General features: G+C 45.2%; 2 protein-coding genes and 1 long non-coding RNA gene across 11 annotated transcripts in view; 1 reads left to right on the forward strand and 2 right to left on the reverse strand.

The window, feature by feature from the left end:
• The window catches only part of LOC104151855 (uncharacterized), a 37,604-nt gene extending 37,293 nt beyond the window's left edge, over nt 1–311 (reverse strand). For 6 of the 9 annotated variants that reach the window (XM_068940694.1, XM_068940698.1, XM_068940696.1 and 3 more), the window contains exon 1: nt 28–93. Coding sequence is in view for 1 of the 9 variants with exons in the window: in XM_068940689.1 (XP_068796790.1) it covers nt 228–251 (24 nt within the window). In the remaining 8 variants the exon portion in view is untranslated. Of the gene's footprint in view, nt 1–27; nt 103–227 lie in introns of those variants that run through there. The other 3 variants (XM_068940692.1, XM_068940689.1, XM_068940695.1) reach the window with 3 other exon arrangements.
• LGALSL (galectin like) lies at nt 1–9,711 on the forward strand. The gene is made up of 5 exons (XM_068940700.1): nt 1–129; nt 234–305; nt 441–529; nt 938–1,115; nt 3,851–9,711. The coding sequence occupies exons 1-5, from the start codon at nt 97–99 to the stop codon at nt 3,992–3,994; spliced, it is 516 nt and encodes a 171-aa protein (XP_068796801.1). The 5' UTR covers nt 1–96; the 3' UTR covers nt 3,995–9,711.
• LOC138066901 (uncharacterized) overlaps nt 9,253–22,762 on the reverse strand; it is a 20,385-nt gene continuing 6,875 nt past the window's right edge. The window contains exon 2 of the long non-coding RNA XR_011140585.1: nt 9,253–12,262. This is a non-coding gene — a long non-coding RNA (uncharacterized lncRNA). The remainder of the gene's footprint in view (nt 12,263–22,762) is intronic.

Below are 22,762 nucleotides of genomic sequence, written 5' to 3' on the forward strand. Positions count from 1 at the left end.
TCCTCCTCCTCCTTCTCGCCTTCCTACTTCTGCACCGCCGGCTCCGCTCCGCGCCGCTCCGCTCCGCGCCGTCGTCGCCGTCGCCGCTTCCACAAGATGGCGGGGACCGTGGCGGAGCGGGACGCGCCGGTGAGTGCCGCCGGCCCCGGGAGGCGGCGCGGGCGGGGGGCGAGGGCGGCGGCAGCCGCTGGCCGGCGCCTTCCCGGCCTCACCGCTTGCTTTTTTACCTGTAGAAAATCGAGGACGGGCATTTAAACAACTCCCTGGGATCCCCGGTGCAAGCTGACGTGTACTTCCCTCGCCTGGTAAACCTCCTTTTTTCTGGTTTTTAATCCTTTTTTAACACCCCCCCCACCCCACCCCGCATGAGCGCGGCGGCCACCGACGCCGAGTGACCGCCGTGTCCTTCCCCCCCCCCCCCCCCCCCCCGCTTTTTGCAGATCGTCCCCTTCTGCGGGCACATCAAAGGGGGCATGAGGCCGGGGAAGAAGATCCTGGTGATGGGCATCGTGGACCTCAACCCCGAGAGGTGACACCCGCCGCGCCCGAAATCCCCTCCTTCCCCAAGGCGGATTATTTTTATCATTTTAAATAGAGCGTGCTGGTTTCTCCCTTGACCCATAGAGGGGGCATTTCTGTAAGGGGATCCCGGCGTTTCGCTTGGGGTGAAGGAGGACGCACGTTAGACCATATGTGTGTGTGTGTGTGTACATATAGATGTGTATACGTGCGCGTGTGTGTATGCGTGTATATGCATACACACACGCACACCTATGTATGCTCTATATGCTATAGTCGTGCCCTTGCCCCTGCCGAGCTTTGGGGAGCTGCCGTTCCCCCGCCGCGTGTTTTAATAAGCTGAGGAAACAGGCCGGCGGCGCTTGGGGTTCGTTTGCTTGCTCCTGGCTGGATGAGAGCAGTTTTCTTGGCGTTGCAGCTTCGGCATCAGCCTGACCTGCGGGGAGTCGGAGGATCCTCCTGCAGACGTGGCCATTGAACTGAAAGCGGTGTTTACCGACAGGCAGTTTGTCAGAAACTCCTGCGTGGCCGGAGAATGGGGGGAAGAGCAATCGTCTATTCCTTACTTTCCGTTTATACCGGACCAGCCCTTCCGGGTGAGTACTAAGATCCGTAGCTCACAACGTGTCCTTAGGTCAGAGCTGCTGCCGCAGGGTAGGACTTGGCCCTTGTGGAATCGCAGGGTGGCCCGCGCTTCTCTCTGGCTGAGGCCGTGGATGCCAGATTGGCTGTGCTGACCAAAAGTTGCGTGGGGCTCCTGCTTCTGCTGCCGCTTGCAACCGCAGGCACTTCACGTGGGGCCGTAAACACATCACGGGGGTGTTATGACAAGCTGGAGACAGTAACACTCTGCGATGAAGCACACTTCCTGAGTTTAGTTTTATAGCTATAAATTAAGAAGTACCTCCATATTATTACTGCATTTCCAGTTATTACTGGAGAATGTAAATACTCTGTTGGACTGCCATGTATTTTGATGTGTGTTTTGTTTTGTTTTGTTTTAATGGGCCTACTGTTGGCAATTTAGTGCAGCTTATGAGGAACTTGCTCATCCTTTGTCTGCAGGGATGTTACACTGAGGTTGACCATAGCCCTTTGTGTTAGCAGATTAAATAACTAAGCGATAGTGGTATTCTTTTCTGACCCTTGGGATGAAATCTCGTGTCAAGTGCGAGTCAGTAGTCACTTGAAAATGGTGTACGTGGAAATGCTGTGGTGCAAGGGATGGACTGGGTTGACCTAGAAGCAGTTTCCCATCTGTAGTGTTTATGGTTATGTGAAGATGTCTTTGCTAATCAGGACTAACAAAGTATGCAGCTGCAGAGGGCTTCTCCTCTCTCAGCTGTTTGGCTACATTGAGAAAAAAGGCTGCATGCCTTCTCCATGCGGCTGACCCAGAAAAAATCTCCTCCTCCTCCTCTCCGTCCCTCTTATGAAACCTTGGTGGCCCCTCTGATAAATGCCAATGCTCTGACCAGCTGCCAAACTCTCTTAATCCTTCTTGCCCCCAAGATAATCTCCCCCAGCCCCAAAAGCTCACTGTCTCCCCAGATGCTTGGGTTTTGCAAGGGTGTTTGTGACTGGTTTTGCTGTGAATTGATTGTGCTCCACTCGCTCCTACAAACTCTCCCGTCATAACTGGCAACACCCTTTGGTGCACGTGGGAAACGCGCTTGAAAGGGCTTGGAGGTTTGGTCCCGCTCTTGATGAGAGGGTTATCCTGCTAGCTTCAGTGGGTGGTGGCTGGGCCTTCAGACAAGCTAGATGAATTATCCAGAGCATGTTCTGTGGATATCCCGCTAATCAAAATTTACATTAGAGGACAGCAATATCACACATCTTTGGCATGAGCTACTGTAGAAGGGGAAGGGTTTTTTTTCCCCCCAAACACGTAAATGGAATTTAGGCTCCCAGTTGACTTTGTACCTTGATAGTCTCCCTCTCAGTGAATAAATTAAATGGACAGTTAAGTGTTCTTGCCAATTACTTGTGATCCAGTTCAGTTATCATTCTGGTGTTGCCCAGGGTGATCTGAAAAAGTGGATCGTAAGCAGTGTTGAGGCTAACCATATCTTTTACATAACAAGGCCTCAGGCTGGATGCACCTGCCGCAATGACACAGGAGCTACACAGCAGCATGGGTGTTTCCCTGGTTCGTGGTGCGCTACCAGGTCCCCCTGGGACAAGGCTTATGAAAAAATTAAGCTCTCTTAGACTGTCCACTGCCACTTCCTCTAGTGCAGCATGCCCTAAGTCTGGACTCACCCAGTTTATCACTGGCTCTAGCAGGAGAGTCACGTGCCTGAAAGCAGCATTTCACTGCAGACCACCAGCCTCTAGAAATGACCCAGGATTTACTCATGGATTCCCTGCGTGTTTTCTTCTTAGCCTGTCCAAACCCAGAGGTCTCCAAGGGTGCGTACAAGCTAGGATTATAACCACTCATTCTGTGCCCTCAACTCCCTGCTTCCTGGTGTGGCAGCTCCTGCGAAGCTTAACTACAGGGCACCCTTTTGAGCCACAGTAATATCAGGAATCCCCGGACCTGTTCAGAGTGGATGGTCCAATTCCAGGCCTTGTTGCCTTTGCAGAGCATTTCTGCAGGGCTCTAGGAGGAGCTGTATCCCTCCCTGATCCTGTTTGCACCTCCTCTCAACGGTCAAACTGAATTCAGGCCATCCTGCACTGAATCTCCCTCACCCCAGCCCCCCGTATGGGGTCTAGTCTGACAGGGAGTCCCTTCCTGGGCTGGGCACCTCCACAACAGTCAAGCCTTTTTGGTTGTGCAGCTGCTGTGTGAGCGTGGGCAGCACTAGTGTGTGAGAGCAGAGGGCAAACCTATTCCTCCACTGATCTTTGCTCCTTTCCAGTAAATTATCAAAGTCTGGAGGGTGTTGCAGAGGGAACTGCCTGCTCATTCTGCCACAACAAATTGTAGCAAGATGTGCAAAATGTGCGTTGGAGATACGGTTTCTTCCCACTGTAATTAGCAATTTAGGTCTGTTTCTGGCATTATTCCAAGAGGCAAAACCTCCCTAATGTCAAAGGGACTGTAGCCTGCAGAGCCACAGGACTGGGATCCAGAGTCCTTCTGGCCATGACAGTGTGAGATTGAATTAATGCCCCTGTGAAGTAGGAGCAGATTCATCACAGTGTAACTGGGATTGTGGGGGCAAATTGCTCTCTGCCCTTTCTGTTACATAGTATGTAAGTAGCAAAATGTGCAACAATACCAACAGTACTTAAATGCAAACTGAGTGCTCTTTGTGTCCTGTGAAATAAAAGTTCCCAGTTACATTGTGAACATGGCTCATAATTTTATTTTTTACAGGTTGAGATACTTTGTGAGCATCCCCGTTTTAGAATATTTGTGGATGGACATCAGCTCTTTGATTTTTACCATCGTATTGAAACACTGTCAGCAATTGACACAATAAAGATAAATGGAGATCTTCAGCTTACAAAACTTGGCTGACCTTGTTAGAACTGTAGAATCCAAAGCGGCTCAGGTGCCATCATCTGTTTGGAGAAGTGACAGCCGGCTCTGGAGACAACTATAGTAGGAAGGCTGCCCCGTTCCTTTCCCCGTGTGCAGTCCTTTCCTCATATGCCAATGAACTGGGCTGTTGTTTATCCTAATGAAGAACGTTATTGGTTAATAGACACTGAGCCATTTTTCTTGGATCAAAATAGCTCACTTGTGCTGGATAATCAAATTGGAATGGATTCAGAAAGACTTGCAGTCTTTTTTTTTTTAAATCTCACAGAAAGGCAATTTCTGAAACGCAGTGGTAAAACCAGTTACTGAAGAGCAGCAACAACAAAAAAGATTTCTTTTGCAAATACTGTTTCTGCACTGAAGTGGAGTAGTGTAGCACAACACAGGGTCACATGCTGAGGTCCTCAGGAGCCTGGTTCCATGGAAATCGGTGACAAAACTCCCATTCACTTTAATGGGGTACAATCAAACTGTCTAGTCCTTAGTCGAGCACAATTCCCATTGATGTCTGTGGGATTTTTGCACATACCTGGGGGCCAGCTCTTCTGCTGGTGTAAATCAGCTTGCCTGCATTGTTTGCAGTGGAATTTCACTGATCGCTCCCACCTGCTGATTTGGCCCAAGGACCATGCAAAAACTGAATGAGGGTGTCAGGACACAGCCTGTATATTTTAGTCAGGGTATTTGCATAGAATGTAGATCGTTACAAGTTTTTGCACAATGTATTGTTAATACGATTTTTAAAGCTTATCTGTAGTTTATTTATTTATACTCATTGTATGTATTATTAGTAAAAATGAACAATATTACTGGTCGTTAAGAACAGCAAAGTGTAAACATTTTGAATGTACAAAATGTCTTAGGTTCTTTGGGTAAACTTAACATATCATTCTTGAAAAAATCATGTTTCCTGTTGAACATTTAGTTACATTTTAATGAAGCCCTCTAGGCCCTGGGAAAGTGTGGGAGTGGTAGTTGGTGGGGGTTGGGGGGAACTCTTTGCATATTCACTAGAAACTGTTTTTCAGGGCTTTCTAACTTTGCTGCACAGGATAGGTTTGAATTAAGGTCAGTCTGTTTTTAAAACTTAAATAGCAAATTTGTAGGTTTAGCTGTGCTTTTATAACTCAAGAAAAATTTTAAATTTGGCAGTCTCTTAGTTCAGCAACCAGCCTCTTTCCAGAGGAGACGGGAGATTTTCTGCATTTATTTAAGAACATATTCGGCCTTTGATATGACAATTAAAACTTGTCTAGACAGCCAAGTTATTAATGCTTGAAAATCAGCTACTGCACATGAATAATAACTTTTAAAGCAGCTTTTTAAATAGTAGGTAGAGCTGTACAAACACAGTAATTGTGCTACACTATAAATGAACACAATCACTTTTTTTGACTTCTTTAGGACTACGCTTTTTCCTTGGCTGCTCACAACAGACTATAGCAGGTCTTTCTGAGTAGTTATGATATAAATGTATATTTAGGCAATTTTGAAACCATGTAAGACAGGGACTTTCTCAGACACAGAATACAAACATGATTTTTGTAGCACAGTATTAAAAACAAACAAACAAAAAAAAAACACAGAGAAGAACCTCACAAATAGAACTATGTTAAGCTTGCAATAAAGATGTGGTTTAAGGCAACCAGAACTGGAATATCCGAAGTTAAGGATAGAATGCCAGTTGCAAAGCCTCATTTTGTGCTAATTTGGCCTGCAGTTAAGAAGCCTTAGACTGCAAGCTGAAATTCCGACTGTGGCTCCAGTCCAAAGCCTGTTGAGGTCAATCAGAGTCCTCTGAGCACAAAGGCATAAAGGCCTGATTCTTATTTCACACAAGCATAAATCTCTTTGTAAAGCCAATGGGGTGCTGCTGGTGTGAATGAATTGAGAATAAGGCTGCCACCTACATAATAAAAGTTAAAACCAGAAGTTTTAGCCTTAACGTTGAAGTTCCCTGACTTTTTTTTTCTTTTTCCAAATTAAGCCAGAGTCTGTTATTTTTCAGATGATCTTTTTATGTGGTGTGTGGCTTTAAGATTTACATCAGACTCTGCACTAGATTGAATCTCGATATGAAATGTCTTGCTCTGTTTTTATTCTTTTACATGATACATGATGACTGCATCATTTTCCATTGTATAAAGAATGTTGACAGTGTTTTGGTACAAAATATATTCTTTAAAAATAATAATAATGATAATAATAATAATAATAAAAATCCAAGGGAAAGGTGCTTCTACATGAGCTGTTTGGATTTTTCTCCAGCTTTGAAAAGTCTGTAGCTCTAAAGCAGATGCAGGTAGAAGATGAAATTCTGTTTGGAGAGATATTTAGCACCCACCTTGCTTAGTGTTTTCTCCAACTACATAGTTGTAAAGTCGGGTCTCCTGATGCGGTGCCATTGCCTGAGGTCCCCCTGATAGTTCGGTGGGCCATAAATACCAGACTGGAGAGAACAGCACCGTGACCCTATGACAGCGCAAAACCAAAAGAGATCTTCCTGGTAGCACAAAGCCAATTAGGGATTTCCCCTCCATACCTTTTGCTGTAGCCCAGAACAAGGGATTTGGCTGAATTGTATTTCCTGCCCCTTAGGATTCCTGGTAGCTGAGGCAGGCTGGGGCACCCTCCAACCTTTCTTATCCTGCACGGGCTCGGCACAGCACAGTGGACAGGCAAGGGGTGCCAAGATGAGCTCTCAGCACCATTGTGCCAGTGGCATCTCCATCGGGAACGAGGACCCCAGGATACTGCCTGCTGTGCTGTGCACTCCAGTGCGTTCCTGCTCCAGTAGTTGTCTGTCTTGAGTAAGTGCTTTTTTGAGCCTCACTCAGGTTTTACCTTTGCGTATCTCTACCGAGAGCAGTGCCCGCCACCTGATTCTGCCTGCTGTGCTTTCCAAGCTGGGCTTAGAGGTGGAAAGGGCTGGGAACCCACTTCTAATGTATTGTGGTTTGGCTGAGCGCTCAGAAAAGGGCAGAAAAATCACAGTTTAGGGTGTCCACGTCCAGTTGTCTGTGCAAAAAAACTTCAGAAGCCTTTTTGTTTTTCTTTTGCTCTTGGGTAGTACCAGGCTATGGCAGGTGAAGGAAGGATGAGGTCTGTATGTAACCAAGGGCTGCTCCATGCATGCTCGGTTTACGTTGGCTAGCAGCAGAAGCTACCACCGAACGCTTTTACACACAGTGTAAGTCAGAGGACACCCAGGCCTTAAAAGTTCAGTTACACTTAGAGCCAAATGCAAATGCCTAAGAATTTAAGATGGGAGACTGTGCTGCAAAATTTGTATCTGAATTCTTTAGTCTCCAGAATTGAGGGATTATTCAGACCTTCATTTTGGGATATAAGCCCTACCAGAGTTGAAATCAGACTGTTTCCAAATTGGGCCAGATTTTCAACATGCTCTGCTCCCAGTAGCTTGTATTGTTTTCAGCAGGGACAGACAGTCTGTGAGCTTCTTGGAAGCTTTGATTCTTCAGGAACAAGGGAATGCACAAACTGACTTTGGAAATCTCTGGCTAGAATCTGTTAGCTGAATATCTCCTTTGTTTCCTGTGAATCAGGAAATTAATCTTGAAATGAAGGAAGCCTTGAATGGGTAAAAACCATGTAGAGTGAAATCCCTCTGTTTAGCATAGCTTTATTTTTTTTCTGAAAAAGTGAAAACAACCAAAAAAACCTGCCCCCAAATTACTCGGTTATGTTTAGAATTGGCTGTGATAAAGCGATATAATTTATTTTTTTAAAAACCTAAGTTTATTGCCTACTCAGAAGGAGCCTTGAACTACTTCGGTATTGTGTGAGATAGTCTTTGTCTAAACATATTTCACAGAAATGCTTTTTCACAGCCAAGTTGTTAAAAATGTTACGCAATACCTTCTTTTTGTGTCACAATTAGAAATGTTTGCCCCACCTTGAAAGAACATTTTGTACTAAATATTCATATGTTGTCTATGTGAATTTGCACTGACATATATTATATTCTCTCTCCTCTCCTTGACTAGCTTGAGAAGAAATAGGCATAATATTGCTAAACCGGTTGAATGTAACATCTGCTTGAGGCATAGCATCTTTCTCGAGGGTTGTTTTGAGTAAATTGTTCAGCCTGAGAACCAAAGAGAGAGCCTGATTCACCGTTCTGCTCTGCCAGTTTCCCACCCCTGTCATGCTCCTGAAGCGAGGCTGAGAGTAAAGCCTAGAGATTTTAACGTGTGGGAGCAGCATTGTGATTTTATCTTCCAGGATTTAAAGCTAGTCACCAGGGAGGAAATGGCAATGAAGTGGCCACAGTACTCCCAAGCTTGCTAGTAGCATTGTGGTAGCGTAATGTAGTATAGTCCTAATGGAGCGTGAGTTCAGAGGAGAGGTAGTGGGCATTTCGGAGCCAGCCAAGAGCCCGGGCTTTGGATGGGGTGACAGTTTCCCAAGGATGTGCATTTGACATACCATTAGCTGCTGCCTTCTGCAACCCCATATCAAAACATACTGCAAAGAACAGCATGGCCGAGTTTGGAAGGTATGAACTGGCGCTATGTTCTTACCTTCCTTCTTTGAAAGAGGGTCCTAAATAAATAATAGGAAAATTTAGGGGTAGCCATGCCACTAAGATATCATCTCCTGCAGACACTCAAGCAGTGTGTTGGGCAGAGGCTCGTCCTGCCTCCATGAGAGGTGCTCCCTGCAGAAATCCCCAGCGCTGCTGTCATCGCTGAGGTTGGCTTTTACACAGAAAACTGCAGAACTGCAATTCTGTTAAGCCTGTTGGCAGCCGCTCTAAGCAGCCTCCCTGGCACCCACAGAACTGATATGACAGTATGTGGATGAGCATCAGGCTGAGGGCCGCCCTAAATGCTTATTTGCATAAGCATAGGAGTTAGGAGGAAAAGCTTTTTTTACATCCACACAAGTCTACTAAGAGCTAGTGACCTGAGCAGGTGTTTGTAATTGCGAGTTTTGTTCCGAGTTTCTCCTGTGGGTCAGAAAGCTTACCGGTACAGGTCACTTTGCAATGAATGGCGTGCAGGGTCAGAACTAGAGTCAGCCCAAACAGGGAGAAGAAATGAGCTGCAGACGCTTTATCTGGCTTTGATACACCCTCCCAGCTCCTCCCGGCAATCACTGCTGTTAAGAACATGCACAATTACTATAACCAGGAGATTCAGCAGCATGTGCAACATCAAAATAATAAACTGACACTTTGCCACAGGTCCTCCCTAGCTTCTGTTGCTGGGCTATTGGATCCATCTGTCAACAAATAGCTACATCAGGCTGCTTGTAAAGACCACAGCAAAACTCCCATTGACTTCAATGGAAATGGGTCCACAGGAAAAAGGAGTATTTCCAGCCCTCACTTTCCAGTCCATATTTTCAGCTGGGATATATTTGAAAGTGTGTCTATTCATTCTCCTGGGCTTATTTTTAAGTATGAATAGAGGAATATTTCTGTCTGCATTATCTGAGTAGAGTCAACAGAAAGTACAGCCTCTCCTTGTTGCAGTAACAGTGGTTTCGCAGTTAGCCGATGAAATGTTTTATGTTTGTTACCTTCTGATTTTAAAAAGTGAGGGTGTGCACGAAATGATCTGGCAATAATAATAACAATAATAGGTATCATTCACCACAGATCTATTTTTATGTGTTGTGCCAATTTGATAATGAACTTTTAATAACAATAAAATGTGAAATCTTCACTAGGTGGTTCTGTCTTTTATCTGAATTGCTAATCCTAATTACACACCCTCTTTATTTCTTTAACTTCTGGCTTCTTTTATCTTCTGACTGTTTTTCAGATATAGCTAACTTTTGCTCATAAAACTGTAGTGTGAAATTTTGGAATGAGATGCGCAGCTTTGATAGCCGCTTCTGCAAAACTACTTCTTAGTTTAAATGCACCGTGCAGAACTATCAAACAACTTTTATTAGAGGAAAGAATAGCTTGCTTACTCATGCAAGGTTCATGCTGCTGACATCACTGGGCAGCGTAAGTCTTGGGAGTTAACACGCACGGCTCTGACCTTAGGGCCAGGACATCAGGTTTTTTGACACGGATGCCTGATTACTTTTGCGTCAGATAAAGCAGCCTGTCTCTGCAGCGTAACCCACGCGGAGTCAGCTCACTCTGGTGGGACTAGATTCATGAGTGAGGATTGCATGGTGAGTAAAACCACAAGACCAGCTCTAGAGACACGGCATTATGAGATCCAGCGTTTCACTCTTCGACGTGATCCTGACTAAAGTTCACACTGACCTGAGCAAGTGCAAGAGGTTTCAGCTTCTTCTAGCTAAAGCCATTGGAAAAATTTCATGTGACCCCCAAGTAGGAAAGGATGATGCCCAATATCTGATTGCAGCTGTAAGAAATGAGTTAAGTTTCTGAGGCAAACCTCAAAATCTGAAATAGCAGATGAACCAGATTTGAATGTAGTTAGTTCTATTTTTTTCTCAACAAAATGGTAATGGGACAGGTACTCCCCACATAGTTCATCCTAGCTTTAACCCATCAGCATGGATCTGTGGCCATCCCTGCTCACAGCCAGCCTGAAACCAGCCCTTTATTTACTATCCACCATCTTAAAACAAAGGGGGTATGTTAAAACATCTTGGGAACCCAAGCTAAAGAACAGTGCCAGGTAACCCAGATGCAAAGCAAAAATAAGGAGGGCAGAGATAAATGCAACAGCCAGGAATTTGTATGGCACTGACCTGGTTCAGAGCCAGCAGGAATTTCCCAGTGACTTTGATGGGCTTTAGACAAGGTTTTACATTTGAGGGCATTTCCAGTAGCCCCAGCATAGAGTCTGGGCAAATGAGCCAAGCGCAGTCTCTACAGGAAGGAGCCCTCCCACCGTGCGGAGCAACATCGTACAGCAAACTTCAGGCTTCAATAACCCCTTTGCAGAAGTGTGGCTAAGGGAGGTTGTAGAGGTGCAAGCTCACCTTGCCTTCCCTCAGACCCTGTCCTCCTGGCAGGATCTGTGCTCTCAGTCCCCAAGAGCAGTCTGTATTTTGTTCCTGCAGACAACTTTCACCTGAGCAGGAGAAGGCCTACTGCCCTGCGGTCTTTTGATATCGCCTCCAGCAGGCAAAAACTTCCCTAGTTGAAAAATTGCCTTCATTACACTCACCATAGATGATGAAACTGTGTGTACGGATGCACTCAAACTACCCTCTCACTTAGGGGTACAGTCCTCCTTAGAGTAAGTCCTGTCTGCTGTTTCTGAGGGCTGGATTTTGCATTTGGCACTCAATTTGAGCAGGAGGATATATAATATCATATCCTCCCCCACCACACACACCAAACCACTCTGAATTTTGTTCTGTTTCAGCAGAGATATAACGTGAGCATCCTTTAAGAAGTGTGTCCCAAAGGGCTCTGGCATATCCAGATATGTGGAACGTAAGCCCTCAGCTGCCCCTGCTTGGTCAGCCCACACCCGTTTGATATCTTCAGGCATAGGCACGTTAGAAATGCACAAGGTTCGAAGCCTGGCTGTACCTTGGCAGAGCACCCACCACGTGTAAAGCCAGCATCTAGCCCCTGCCAGACAGCAGAACAACAACAGCAGGGTAAGTGGCTGGGGGGATTTTCAAAAGGGGGAATATATACATCCAATGTTGCTGTCTTGCGGCAATTCTCTGGTGGCTAACTCTTTCAGAGGCCTTGGAAAAGCTCTCCTCTTGACCTGTGAAATATAGGCAAGTTTTGCGGGGAGGAAGGGAAGTGGTGGTACACTCCATTCAGAGCACCTGATACAGGCACTTCTTTCCCATTTAGATAAGTACCCCATACACAAATCTCCGAGATGGGCCTTATTTTGATGAACTGTTTCTGAACTTGAAGCCAAGCCAATTAATGCTGAGGGATTTACTCACAGAAATACCATGAATACAACTCTTTGCTAATACTGTACTGGTTCTTATTTTTACACGGTGACTTTCACGACTCTTCTAAGAATAGTAGCTGGCTCCGAAACACCACCTTGGCTCCAACATTCTCCAAAGGTTACACATTTCTTGTCTTGTTCAGGTTTTGAAACTTCAGTTTCCACACTGGTGCCCTGCTAGACCAGGGCTGTGATGCCAAGGGGTCACGTCACGAAAAGCCCTGAGAAGGAGCTATCTTCCAGCAGCTCTATCCCAGGTGGCTGAAGGAGATCTGCAAGTCTCTCTTGGCAGGCAGATGCGACAGCAAAACAGAGCTAAGCTGACTCCTAGTTTGCAGAATGGGGCTTTCTTATGACTCTGAAAAGTAGGAATAAAAGTCTGGTTAATGAGCAAAAACTTTCATTGAAGCTGAACAGTAAATCTCAGCGGCAGAGAAAAGAGTATTTCAGTACTAGTCTACCAAATACTAATGGCAAAGAGCCGCGCTCCCTTGGTGCCGGGGACTGCGAGCAGGCGTCACTCTGAATGAGCAGAGAGGCAGACCCTCATGCCGCAGAGCTGGCCGTCACCAAGCGCTGGTGGAGACGCTGGGCTGGATGTTTCCGAGATGTGCTCAGTGGCTCTGTCAGCATCTGGCCCCTAAAGCCCTTGTGCAGGGAGAAGAGCCAGTGCTGACAGTATCGTAATGTATGACAAGCTGCAGTAGCAGCTCTAGCATTGCATGCTCAAAGAGGCAGAGAGGATTCTTTCCTGGCTGCTCTCTAAGAAATTTTCTATTTAATGGGAAAGATATCCACTGCCTAGAAGAGATCCAGATGAGAATCAGGGAGAAAATATGGCTCTCTGTAGAAGATACATTCTTGGCAAAGCAACAGACTTTCACAGTCTCCAGGGGAAAATGAAATATTTGAATGTAAAAGTACAAAGGCCACGTGGAGGATAGCGAGATTCCTTTTACATCCCAACTTTGGAATAAAAGTACAACGAGCTGTACTGGCTGAAACACTGAAGCCGAGGTGCAAAGCTGGGTGCAACTCCGGATTACTGCATGGATGCAGCACATAGCTTCCCCATCCACTCCCCTTCATTCCCACTGCCTTTCCTGAGCGGTGGCAGGTCCTCTCCACAAGCAAGAACCGTTGGTGGAAATCCCACATCCAGAGGAATTCACCCGTGGATCCTGGCCTCAAAATGGATGTCCTTGATAGACGCAGACCAAGGTGTAATTGATTTAGTGCCACTCACCGAAAAACTGTGAAGCACTGACAAACTTTATAATTCATGTTAATTCATGAATGCTCCTTGCCATTTCTAATATTATTGCTGTCAATTTATGGACAGGAAAAGTGAAGAATAGAGATGTAAGAGGATTTTCTCAGCAGTCAGTGCTGTAACTTGGAATATACCTATTTGCATACGTCTAATGTCCTAAACACTGTGACTTTTGGCCAGAACATAGAAGGTCAGGCTCCCAGACCCCCACTTCACTCACCAGACAAACATGTTATTTTGGACCAGAAGATCCACTGTTAATAAGATTGAGTAATGCCATACATTGCGAGTAGCTTATCTAAGCTCAGAGCGATTATTGTAACACAAAATCCTTTCAGAATATGATTTTTCTAAGGGTAAAAATTGAATTTGGCATTATGTTAATTTTTTTGCAGCCTCCACTGACTGACAGTGCTTTCGCTTGCGATTTAAATAATGCAGAAGAGAAGCTGGAACATGGAAGATCAGGTTTCTGAGCAGGGAGCAGTTTGCTGCACCTTGCATTCAAAAGATGATGCGCGCACACATTTCCTTAGACAAAATACACCATTAGATCCTGAGTGCTGCAGCCAGGTAGATTCCTACCGATTTCAGTGGAAGTACGCTGATGGATAGCAACTGAGCACCTGCCAGAGGGTGAACTGGTTTAGGGCTCTCATACCAAACCTAACCCCTTCATGCTATTCAAAAGATGCTCTCAAGCTAAACAACAGGATTCTAATTAGCACACGGAAAGGGAAGCACGTGATCATGTTAATGCATTGTTCAGTTGAAGCTGTGATAATGCAGGCTACAAGATGATGTTTTCAAATGAAAGGGAAATCAGTTGCAATTATAATTGTTGTTGTTGGTTTTATGTTATTACCAACTGTATTGATTAGCTTCATCCTCCGTGCCGCTGGCAGCTAGGAAACATGATACATTATCTCTTGCTAGTGTTGAAGGGCAGCAGAGATTGGTGTATTTTTAGAAACAGATTCCCACAGTGTAATTGTAGCAATTGGATGATCATACTCATGCATATTAAAATGCCAAGAGATGAATTCCTGGACAGTGCCAGCAACCATTTTACTGTTTGGGGGAGGAGGAAAAGACAAGACCGAACAGCTCAGAAATTCAACAACTGACAAGCACAGAGCTTTTACCTCTAAGGATGTCCTCTGAAAACTGTGTGGCTCCCTCTGGCCAGTGCGGAAGGGAAGCTAGGGAAAAGTAGAATCCCACTTTCCAGGATGAAGAGACAATGCAGCTGCAGATCAGTGTGGCCATACCAGCTGTGGCCGTAGACTTGTTAAGCCTCAGCTGCCTCTAAGCAGAGTTGGTTGGGATGTAAGCAGGTGCTGCCTGCGTGGAGCAGATGTGCAGCAGCATCTGTTGGGAACATGTATAAATGCTTGTAAAGCATTTATAGGTCTTGTAAAGCAGAAGAGGCTGTTTCAGACTGTCTGGGAATAGTTTCAGTCAGGCTAGCAGCCCTGCCATTGGGCTGGTTCAGGCAGGAGTAGTACACTACTCATCAGGGTCTTAATCTTTCCACTAAGAGCCAACCTGAGGTCTCTCAAAGGGAGCAGAACTTGGGTTCACTTGCAGGAGAACTAAACACTGCACACTCGAAGCTTCCAGCAACCATTCGGGTCGGTGTCAGAGGCCATTCAGACGCCATCCACTTCCCGTTCGGATATCCCCCTTTAGTTTTCAGCCACATCATGATCTGGGTTCAGGTCAGTAGACCAAAGCTGTATTCAACATAAATAAGCTGATGATCACAGCCCATCATAGGAACACAGTGACTGCTACACTTGATAAACCTGACAGTCCAAATAGTTCAATATCGCCTTTGGCTGTGCTGACTAGAACTTGCTTTGGAGGACGCTGTGGCAGAGAGCTGTAGCATAACTTGCCCCAGATAGATTTTTCTTTTAATCCTCTTTAAGTAGAATTGGTTCAAAATTTATTCAGTACTCTTGAATTGTATACAATTAACGTTCTAATAGGACATTTTGCTGTTGGGGGCTTTTAAATGCCTGGTCTTTTTCAGAAATCTGTTAAGTTCACGCATGCTGACATTGTTCACCAATGTTCACCAATACTTTTTGCAAAGAAAGTTCCTCTCTGTTCCAATTTAGTGTACCACTTACTGGTTTCATTAAACGCCCTTTAATCCTGTAATAGGCGGGTGGGTAAAGAAAAGACTCTCAACTTCCTTCTCGGTATCATTTATCTTTTTATACTCTTTCATCATGTTTATTAACATCTGCTTCAAGTACATAGTGCGTTTTAACCTAGTGACCAAACACCAGATAGGAAGCTTTTCTAAAACATTTTAGCACATTGCATCAGTCCACGTGATAAGAACTAGCAGTCACCAGAGTCAAAGTAAATTGAAGGTGCTGGTATATTGCCTAACATCCCGATGTAAATGTAAGATAAAGGCCCACCCCAAGGGGTGTAGTGTAGCATGAAATCTAAGTGTGCAGACTTTGCATATCAAGTTTTATCTTCGTTTCAGAAAATAACGCTTAAATAATGCTTAAAAATGTGTGCTTTCAAGCTTTCACACACCTGGCTTCACAGAAGCCCCCCGAGTTAACTGCAGCCAATGACTCCTACCGTTTTGTTCTCTGCCCACAAGGGATTTTAGACACCAAATCTATGCAGCCGTGGCACCAGACAGAACGGACCTCTGTCTCCTCAGCCTGTTCCCACCTGCCTCTGGCCAACCTGCAGATATTTTTTGTCACTTCCTTCACGTTCAAGCCAGCTTTTTTTTTCACCTGCAGTGCTGGAAGGGAGTAGCCGGATTTGGCCTCCGAAAACGTACCACTCCACAGGCATCGTCTTGTTCTGGGGAGGGCATGGCAGGAAGAGATGTCCTTCGCAGCTTTCAAGGCAACGCAAACCAGGTTTCAAATGGGAGGCCACCATTTTCACTGCCAGAGGCTGCCACCCATCTTGAGCACGTAGCAACTCTGCTTGCCTTCCTCTGAGCTGCTTGGCTTAGACATCGAGTCGGTCCAAAGGGAAATTCTGAATATCTTCACAGGTGAACTTCCATATACGGCCACAGAGCCACAGACTGTGATGGCTGTGGTTGGCATGCAGATATATATCAGCATGCCAAAACTTCCACAGCAACATGTAACTAGTATACACAAACACAATTACGCATGCATTTATTGGGAGAAGGTGGGAGAGTGACTCGAACATGTGTCAACAACTTCCCAGGGGGAGGATTTCAAAAAGCTATTTGGTGCAATAAAGATGGATGTTTAAGACACCATTTTCCACAAAGATTGCTTTTTTGCTTATGCCAGCTGAGTTCCTACTTTCATGGGAAAACCAGAAGCCTTTTTGTGGGTGAGTAGCAGCTGAAACTGTGCGGTATTCACACCACTTACCGCAGCATCTAATTCCAACTTTGGTAATTGAGTCTGGTCCCTGTGAGTTCCCTACACAGGCAGTGGAAAGAGAGACACTCCTCCAGAGGATGATTTGTAAGAGCCAGTTTTGATGCCCTGAACGGCCTTCCAGAAGACCTAACTCCAATGTCTATAAAAAGACCTTAAGGACTCTCGCCTTCCGACAAACACCCAAATGCACGTGCCTGATCTCCTTCACACAGGTGTACACCCTGTAGCTGAGGCCACAAAAGAAGCATTGGCACAACAGGCCACAGGTAGACGACGCCAAACATTTCCTTAAGCACCTGTTAACAGGAGGGAAACTACCCTCTTAGGGTGGTAAAGAACAGCAACGGCTTTCACTGCTGAAGGCAGAGGGTTATGAATCGCTCGCACAACAAAAACGATATTGGCAATTGTGCTTTCACAGGGGTTCAACCATTCTGCCAGGCTTAGAAAGCCCTGCAAAGAGTGAGGCACTTAGGACAGTAGTTCTATTACATTCCTCTGCAGCACCCCACAGGTGATGCAAGCATCTTCTGCACGTAGGAGTAAGAAACACAACACACACTATCAACCAGAACTGCCAAAGGATGTGGAAAGGGCTCTATAAACACGTGGCCCTCTTTATTTTTAATAAATTCCAATGCTGTTTACGACAGAGTTTCCTAGGAACCAGATCCAAAGTAATTATTGGTTATGGGAATCTTCAGTGGCTTTCAACCAGGTGCTGAGTTGCCAGAAATAGGTGGCAATAGGAGAACGCTGTCTGCCTCCCCTTCTACCAAAAGTAAAATCAGATAAAGCCCAATTGTATTTTGAGAGAGCGGACTGATCATTTTGCTCAGACTGAAAGGGGTAATTTTTATCCCTGTTCTTTTGAACTGTTCAGCACCTGCACGTGAAAAGTCACAGAACAGCACCTTCTCAGAAACCGAGCTACCAAACTCGGTGGCTGGTGGGTTTCTTGGAAAACAGCTCTGGTGATGTTGACTTTTTCGATATTCAGCCTTCATTCCTTGGAAGACTCCTACTCTTCAACGTAGAGTAAATAAACCCAGATTTATCCTTGCTGGCACTCTGCTGATGTTACAGCAGCAGACGAATCTGGCCTGAGCTATTCTGGGCCCCCGGTTTTGTGCACAACCTTAAATTCTGTCACCAAAACAGCTGAATGCCACAGATGAGTGAAAGCTCACTGGATACATTAAGTTCATGAGTCAGTCCATCAGGTGTTTTGGAGTGCTTTACCAAAAGGTTAAAATACCAGGTATTAATTATTAAATGACGGCCTCTGGAGGATGAGACGAAAACAATGTGCTAGGCTCAGTTTCAGCTAGCACCAGCGCTATGATTTATGTGAAAGTGTTCACCCTCCCATAATGTGGAAGCCTGTAACAAAGGAGGGAGGAATGGGTAGAGCTCCTGGAAACAGAAAAGGAACAGGCCCGTGTTTCAGCACAGAGATAACAGCCCGCCAGCTGATTACTTAGCCTCAGTCTGGATGCATCCCACTGTGCGACTCCTCCAGCACACAGGGAAAAAAACATGGGTATGAAACCTCTTGCTCAGCAGACTCAGGACACAGGCTTTTCATTTTCTAGGACAATATTATTTTTATGTGCAGTCCTAGCCAAATGCAGGAGTCCTGATGTGTTCTTACTCACTTCAATCTCTGTATCTATTTTGTCCGGCTAAAGGCTGAGGAAAGATTTGAGGATAAAGACTCCGAGAAACCACAAAAATAGAGTGACTACAGTATGTTCACACATTTTCTTAAACCTGAAAAATTCCCATTTACACTTCCTATTTACAGGTTTGTTGTTGAGCGTGTGTGCGTGTGCTTTTTAATTGCCTGTGGGGTAGGGGACAGCGAGGCCTTCAGAGCTTACAGAGTCAGAGCCTAAATCTTTTTTCACTTCTGCCTATTTTATACTCTCCATATCAGGATAGTCCCTTTTGATACACCCCAGTGGAAATGAGGGGAAAACCCACAGATTCCTGATTATGTTAGGATCATTTTACACCTTCTATGAGCAAAGATCTGGGCAACTGTGGTCCTGTTTCAACAGATTGCCAGCTCTGAGGATGTAATTTAAAGATAAAGCAAGCCAAAGAAGGAGCAGTCAAAGAATGACTGGGGCACAGTCCTCTGGGTTTTACTTGCAGCTGGCTCCTCTGGCATATCCTGCAAAGGAATTTTACACAGGAGCAGCCCACTAGCTTTAAAAAGACCAGGCGCTTAAGGCTCAGAGAAAATATTCTTCATGCAGACAAACAATATTCATCACCAGAAAAGCAGGCATCGCATTCGTTTCCTCGTCCTTTGCAGGAAAAGTGTAAATACACACATGCAAACGCACACAGCTTTATTCCTGACCTTCAAAATGTTTTTAATGCTAATGAGTCCAAAGCCTACACACGTGTGTGTTAGGTAGATACAACTGCAGTTGCTGTATTCTGCCTGTAGAGCACCTTGCCACTTTTAATCCTCTAGGTGATCCCTCTCTTCTGGCAACTATTGCCTTGGCAAAAGTGGTACTGTTTTTTCATAGTCAAGTGATACCAGTGCAGTGAGAAATACGAAGAGTACCTTCCTGCTCTGGAAAAGGGCATGTGGAAGCAATGCTTGCTTTCTGGCACATGAAATGGTCAAATTCAACATCAAGGTATTAGATTGCCTAGAAACACGGGAATAACATTGATACTCCAAAGTTCACACAAACGCTGTGTATTTTCCACAGACTAGCACTAGCTCCCATAACTTTAGAGATTATCTCCCACTTTTCATGGGACTCACTCATTCACCATCTTATTTACTCTAACCAAATTATAACTCCCAAGGGAAACTTGGAGACCATTGCAGGGCCGTACCTAGGGCCAGCGTTGGTCCTGGGTCTTGCACAGCTCCAACCTTCTGCCATCTCCCTCCTCGTACCACTCCCATTGCAGGAGAAGAACAGGTCATTTTTCAGCTCAGGATGTAACGGTCCAGCGTCTGCCACAGAAATCCAGGCCTGACACTTCCTACACGTGAAGCTTTCCTACAGGCAAGAACGAGCCTGAAGAAAGTCTAGAGATAAGCTTATAATGCTGTGATGGCTCCTTCTAGGCAAGCAGGAGAGAAACACACACCACAGGCACTTACTGCACTGGGCCCTGGGGCATGCTTGTGGCTATGTGATGCTACCAGCATAGCCATTAACAAACAGAGCAATAATAAGGTAATAATTGTGAAGGGGGAAGAAACCTATCTGATCCACTCAAACTGAATTACAGGCGCTACAATAACTTGCATAAAACAGAATCTGACTCAGGCAACACTGGCCTAGCTCTGTAAAGGCAAATCAGCCCAAGGCAAACCTGAGCGCACAACGGCTCTTTGTCATGCTTTGCAGAGGACTGGCATCCCTTTTTTTTTTTTTTTTAGGTAGCATAAAATTGTAGCTCTATCTGCCTGCAACTCAGATTGAGAAAGAGGCACTCTCCAGAGAAGTGTCCTAGCTAGTAACAGCGTATAAATAGTCAGCCAAAACCAGAGATGTGTAAGTAACATCTGAAGGCTCAGCCTGTAGGGTAACTTAAGCACATCTTGATGGTGTAGAACTGCAGAGTGGAAAAATCTTCTCAGTGTAACCTGCTGTCACACTGCATCTGAAAACATTTATATGGAAAAAAGACTAGAAGACACCCTCTGCAGCCACAAAGTAGATGTACCATCTATGGGCAAGGCAGAGGAATAGGTCAGTTTGCAGCAGCCACCCCAGCAGGCCTGGTTTATGCTTTCCTCATCCCTGAAGTGACCCTGCAAAGGGACAACTGACAGAAATTGAGCGCCATCAGCACAGTTCAGATAAAATGGTCCCAGAACGTATGGGAAGACTTGCTAGAGGGGGAGCAGTCACGTGCTAAAATGACCATATTATTTTTGAACCAGAGCTGGTTCACATCCCACCATGTCTCTGAATATGCAGGAGCAAGCACCTGACTGGCAAGAGAAGTCCTTAATCTCTGCAGTGCTCCAGAAACTCCCTTCTGCTCCACCGCATGACAGTATGCACAGGAGCGAGTCTTTGCTCCTCGGAAAATCTAGGCTACCGCCAAGAGATTTTGCATCAGGAATTAGTGCTGCTCAGAGAAGTGTGAATGATCTCATAAGCTGCAACATCTCCTAAGTGCGCTGGGCTGCCCGGGAGGCAAGGGCTTGACTTTTGGCGATAGCTGCATCACTAGGAAGGATCATGCCCCTTGGCTCTGCCACAGAGGAGGATTTGCTGGAAACTCCACCCAGTATAGGGCAAACTAGCGAGTTACTGAGGATACGTTCTCTACCCAGGGGATTTCCTGCCAAAGGAGACAACAGGACCCTTTGCAGCAAAATATGGATAAATATGGACAAAATATGGATTGTAGCCAAATCTGTATATAATTATATCTTCTCTGCTCATGTAACATTCCACAACTGGGCAATTGGACCAATGCCGTTTGCATGCAAACGGACTGTAAATAGTAATCAGTCTTTCCTTTAAATGCACCAAATTGCTACTGACTGAGGAGACAGCAAACACCCTCTGACCTACATTATAAAAAATTCCGTAAATGCAGAAAAATGAAGACAAAGTTACTCCTTTGAAACACCTGACAATCTGCTTGCATTGGGAAGACAGGTCTTGGCGCTTTTGGTGCTGTTTGGAGCTGTGCTTCCAACTCCTCAGCATTGCTCAAGTGGATGAATGGCTGCACGAGGAGAATTCCTCAGTATCTGCTTTAGATTTGATCTGTTGGATCCCGGTGTAGCCAGAGGTGAATACGGAGCCCAGCCTGTGTGCTCTGAATAGCCCTCTCTTGCCTATCACGGGAATCCACGCTTCTTGCACCGAGATTAGACCATGTAAATTGATTTATTCTGCTCATTCATTTTTTTGAGTTCAGTGGTTAAAACCTCAAAAACGTGGGCCAAATTCACCACTACTGCACACCCCTTGACTCCAATAAGATTGGAGAAGTGGTGGCTGTGGCCTACTACTCTACGATTCATATATACTTCCTTTGGCTAACATGGGCTGTATTTAGACTGTATGGTGGCTGCAGAGATGTGCAGGGAATGACGACAGTAAGTGCACCCTGGTGAGGGCTTCTGCAGGGCACATCAAGAACACCAGCTAAACCTGCAGGTATCCTTCTCGCTTACAAGAGCGAAGCAGCTGGCTCAGCGACAGCACCCTTACCCCATCGCTGAAGCCCGGAGTTAATCGTGATCCAGGAGGATCCCTTCACCTAGATCCTGGTGAATTCAAGCAAATCACTCAGCACTTGGATTTACTCATCTCATATTTACTGGTTCTCCTCATTAACCTGATCCTGCCACTCTCAGGGGATCCTGGACTTTTTTTTGGGGGGGGGGGGGTGGGGGGTGTTGGACTTCCATATGCCTCCCAAATCCTGCTGTCCTTGTGCTTGCCTTCATTGTCCTACTGTTTCTCTCGCTGAGCAGCTTTCCTGATCACTTTTACCTGTTCTGAAAGCAGGTAGCAGAGACAATACGGATCTCGACGAGGATCTGTGAAAGGTCCCTCTTTGCATGGCCGTTGCATTTTTGACACAGAAGTTCACATTTATCCAGAAAAATCTCAGCCATTATGTTTTTAAAGTTGGAACTCAATCCTACTTCTACTTACATTTAATGGACGTTTCGCTATTTACTGTAGCGAGAAAAGGGTATGATCTTTTGAAAAAAAATATTCTCAGTTTGCATCACTGCTAATCACATAATGTTGGTTCACTAGGAAAACTTGTCCAAAACAATTTCTTCATCATCATCAATATGATTATCTTTGTGTATTAACATCAGCTCAGAGAAATAAGTGCCTGATGATGGCAGTGCTGTATATTTTTGAAAATTTAGTAAGTACCTCAATATTAGCTATCTGGGGCTTCCCCATAACATTCTGACTGTTTTTGACCATCTCTGTTTTTGGAAACCCACTGTACACAGAGCTTCAACTTCCAGCAATGTTACCCAAAATAATTGTGGTCAGAGTCTCCTGGGTGCTACAAGCATGATGGGGTCTCGATGGATGTCTCCAAAGTACCTCTGTAGCCTACGACAGTTTCATGAGGAACAAAATCAAGAAAAGGAATGAATCCTAACAAAAAAAATCCTATGAGCACCAGAAGTAGGGAG

This window comes from Struthio camelus, chromosome 3 (assembly GCF_040807025.1).
Source record: "Struthio camelus isolate bStrCam1 chromosome 3, bStrCam1.hap1, whole genome shotgun sequence".
Lineage (NCBI taxonomy): Eukaryota > Metazoa > Chordata > Aves > Struthioniformes > Struthionidae > Struthio > Struthio camelus.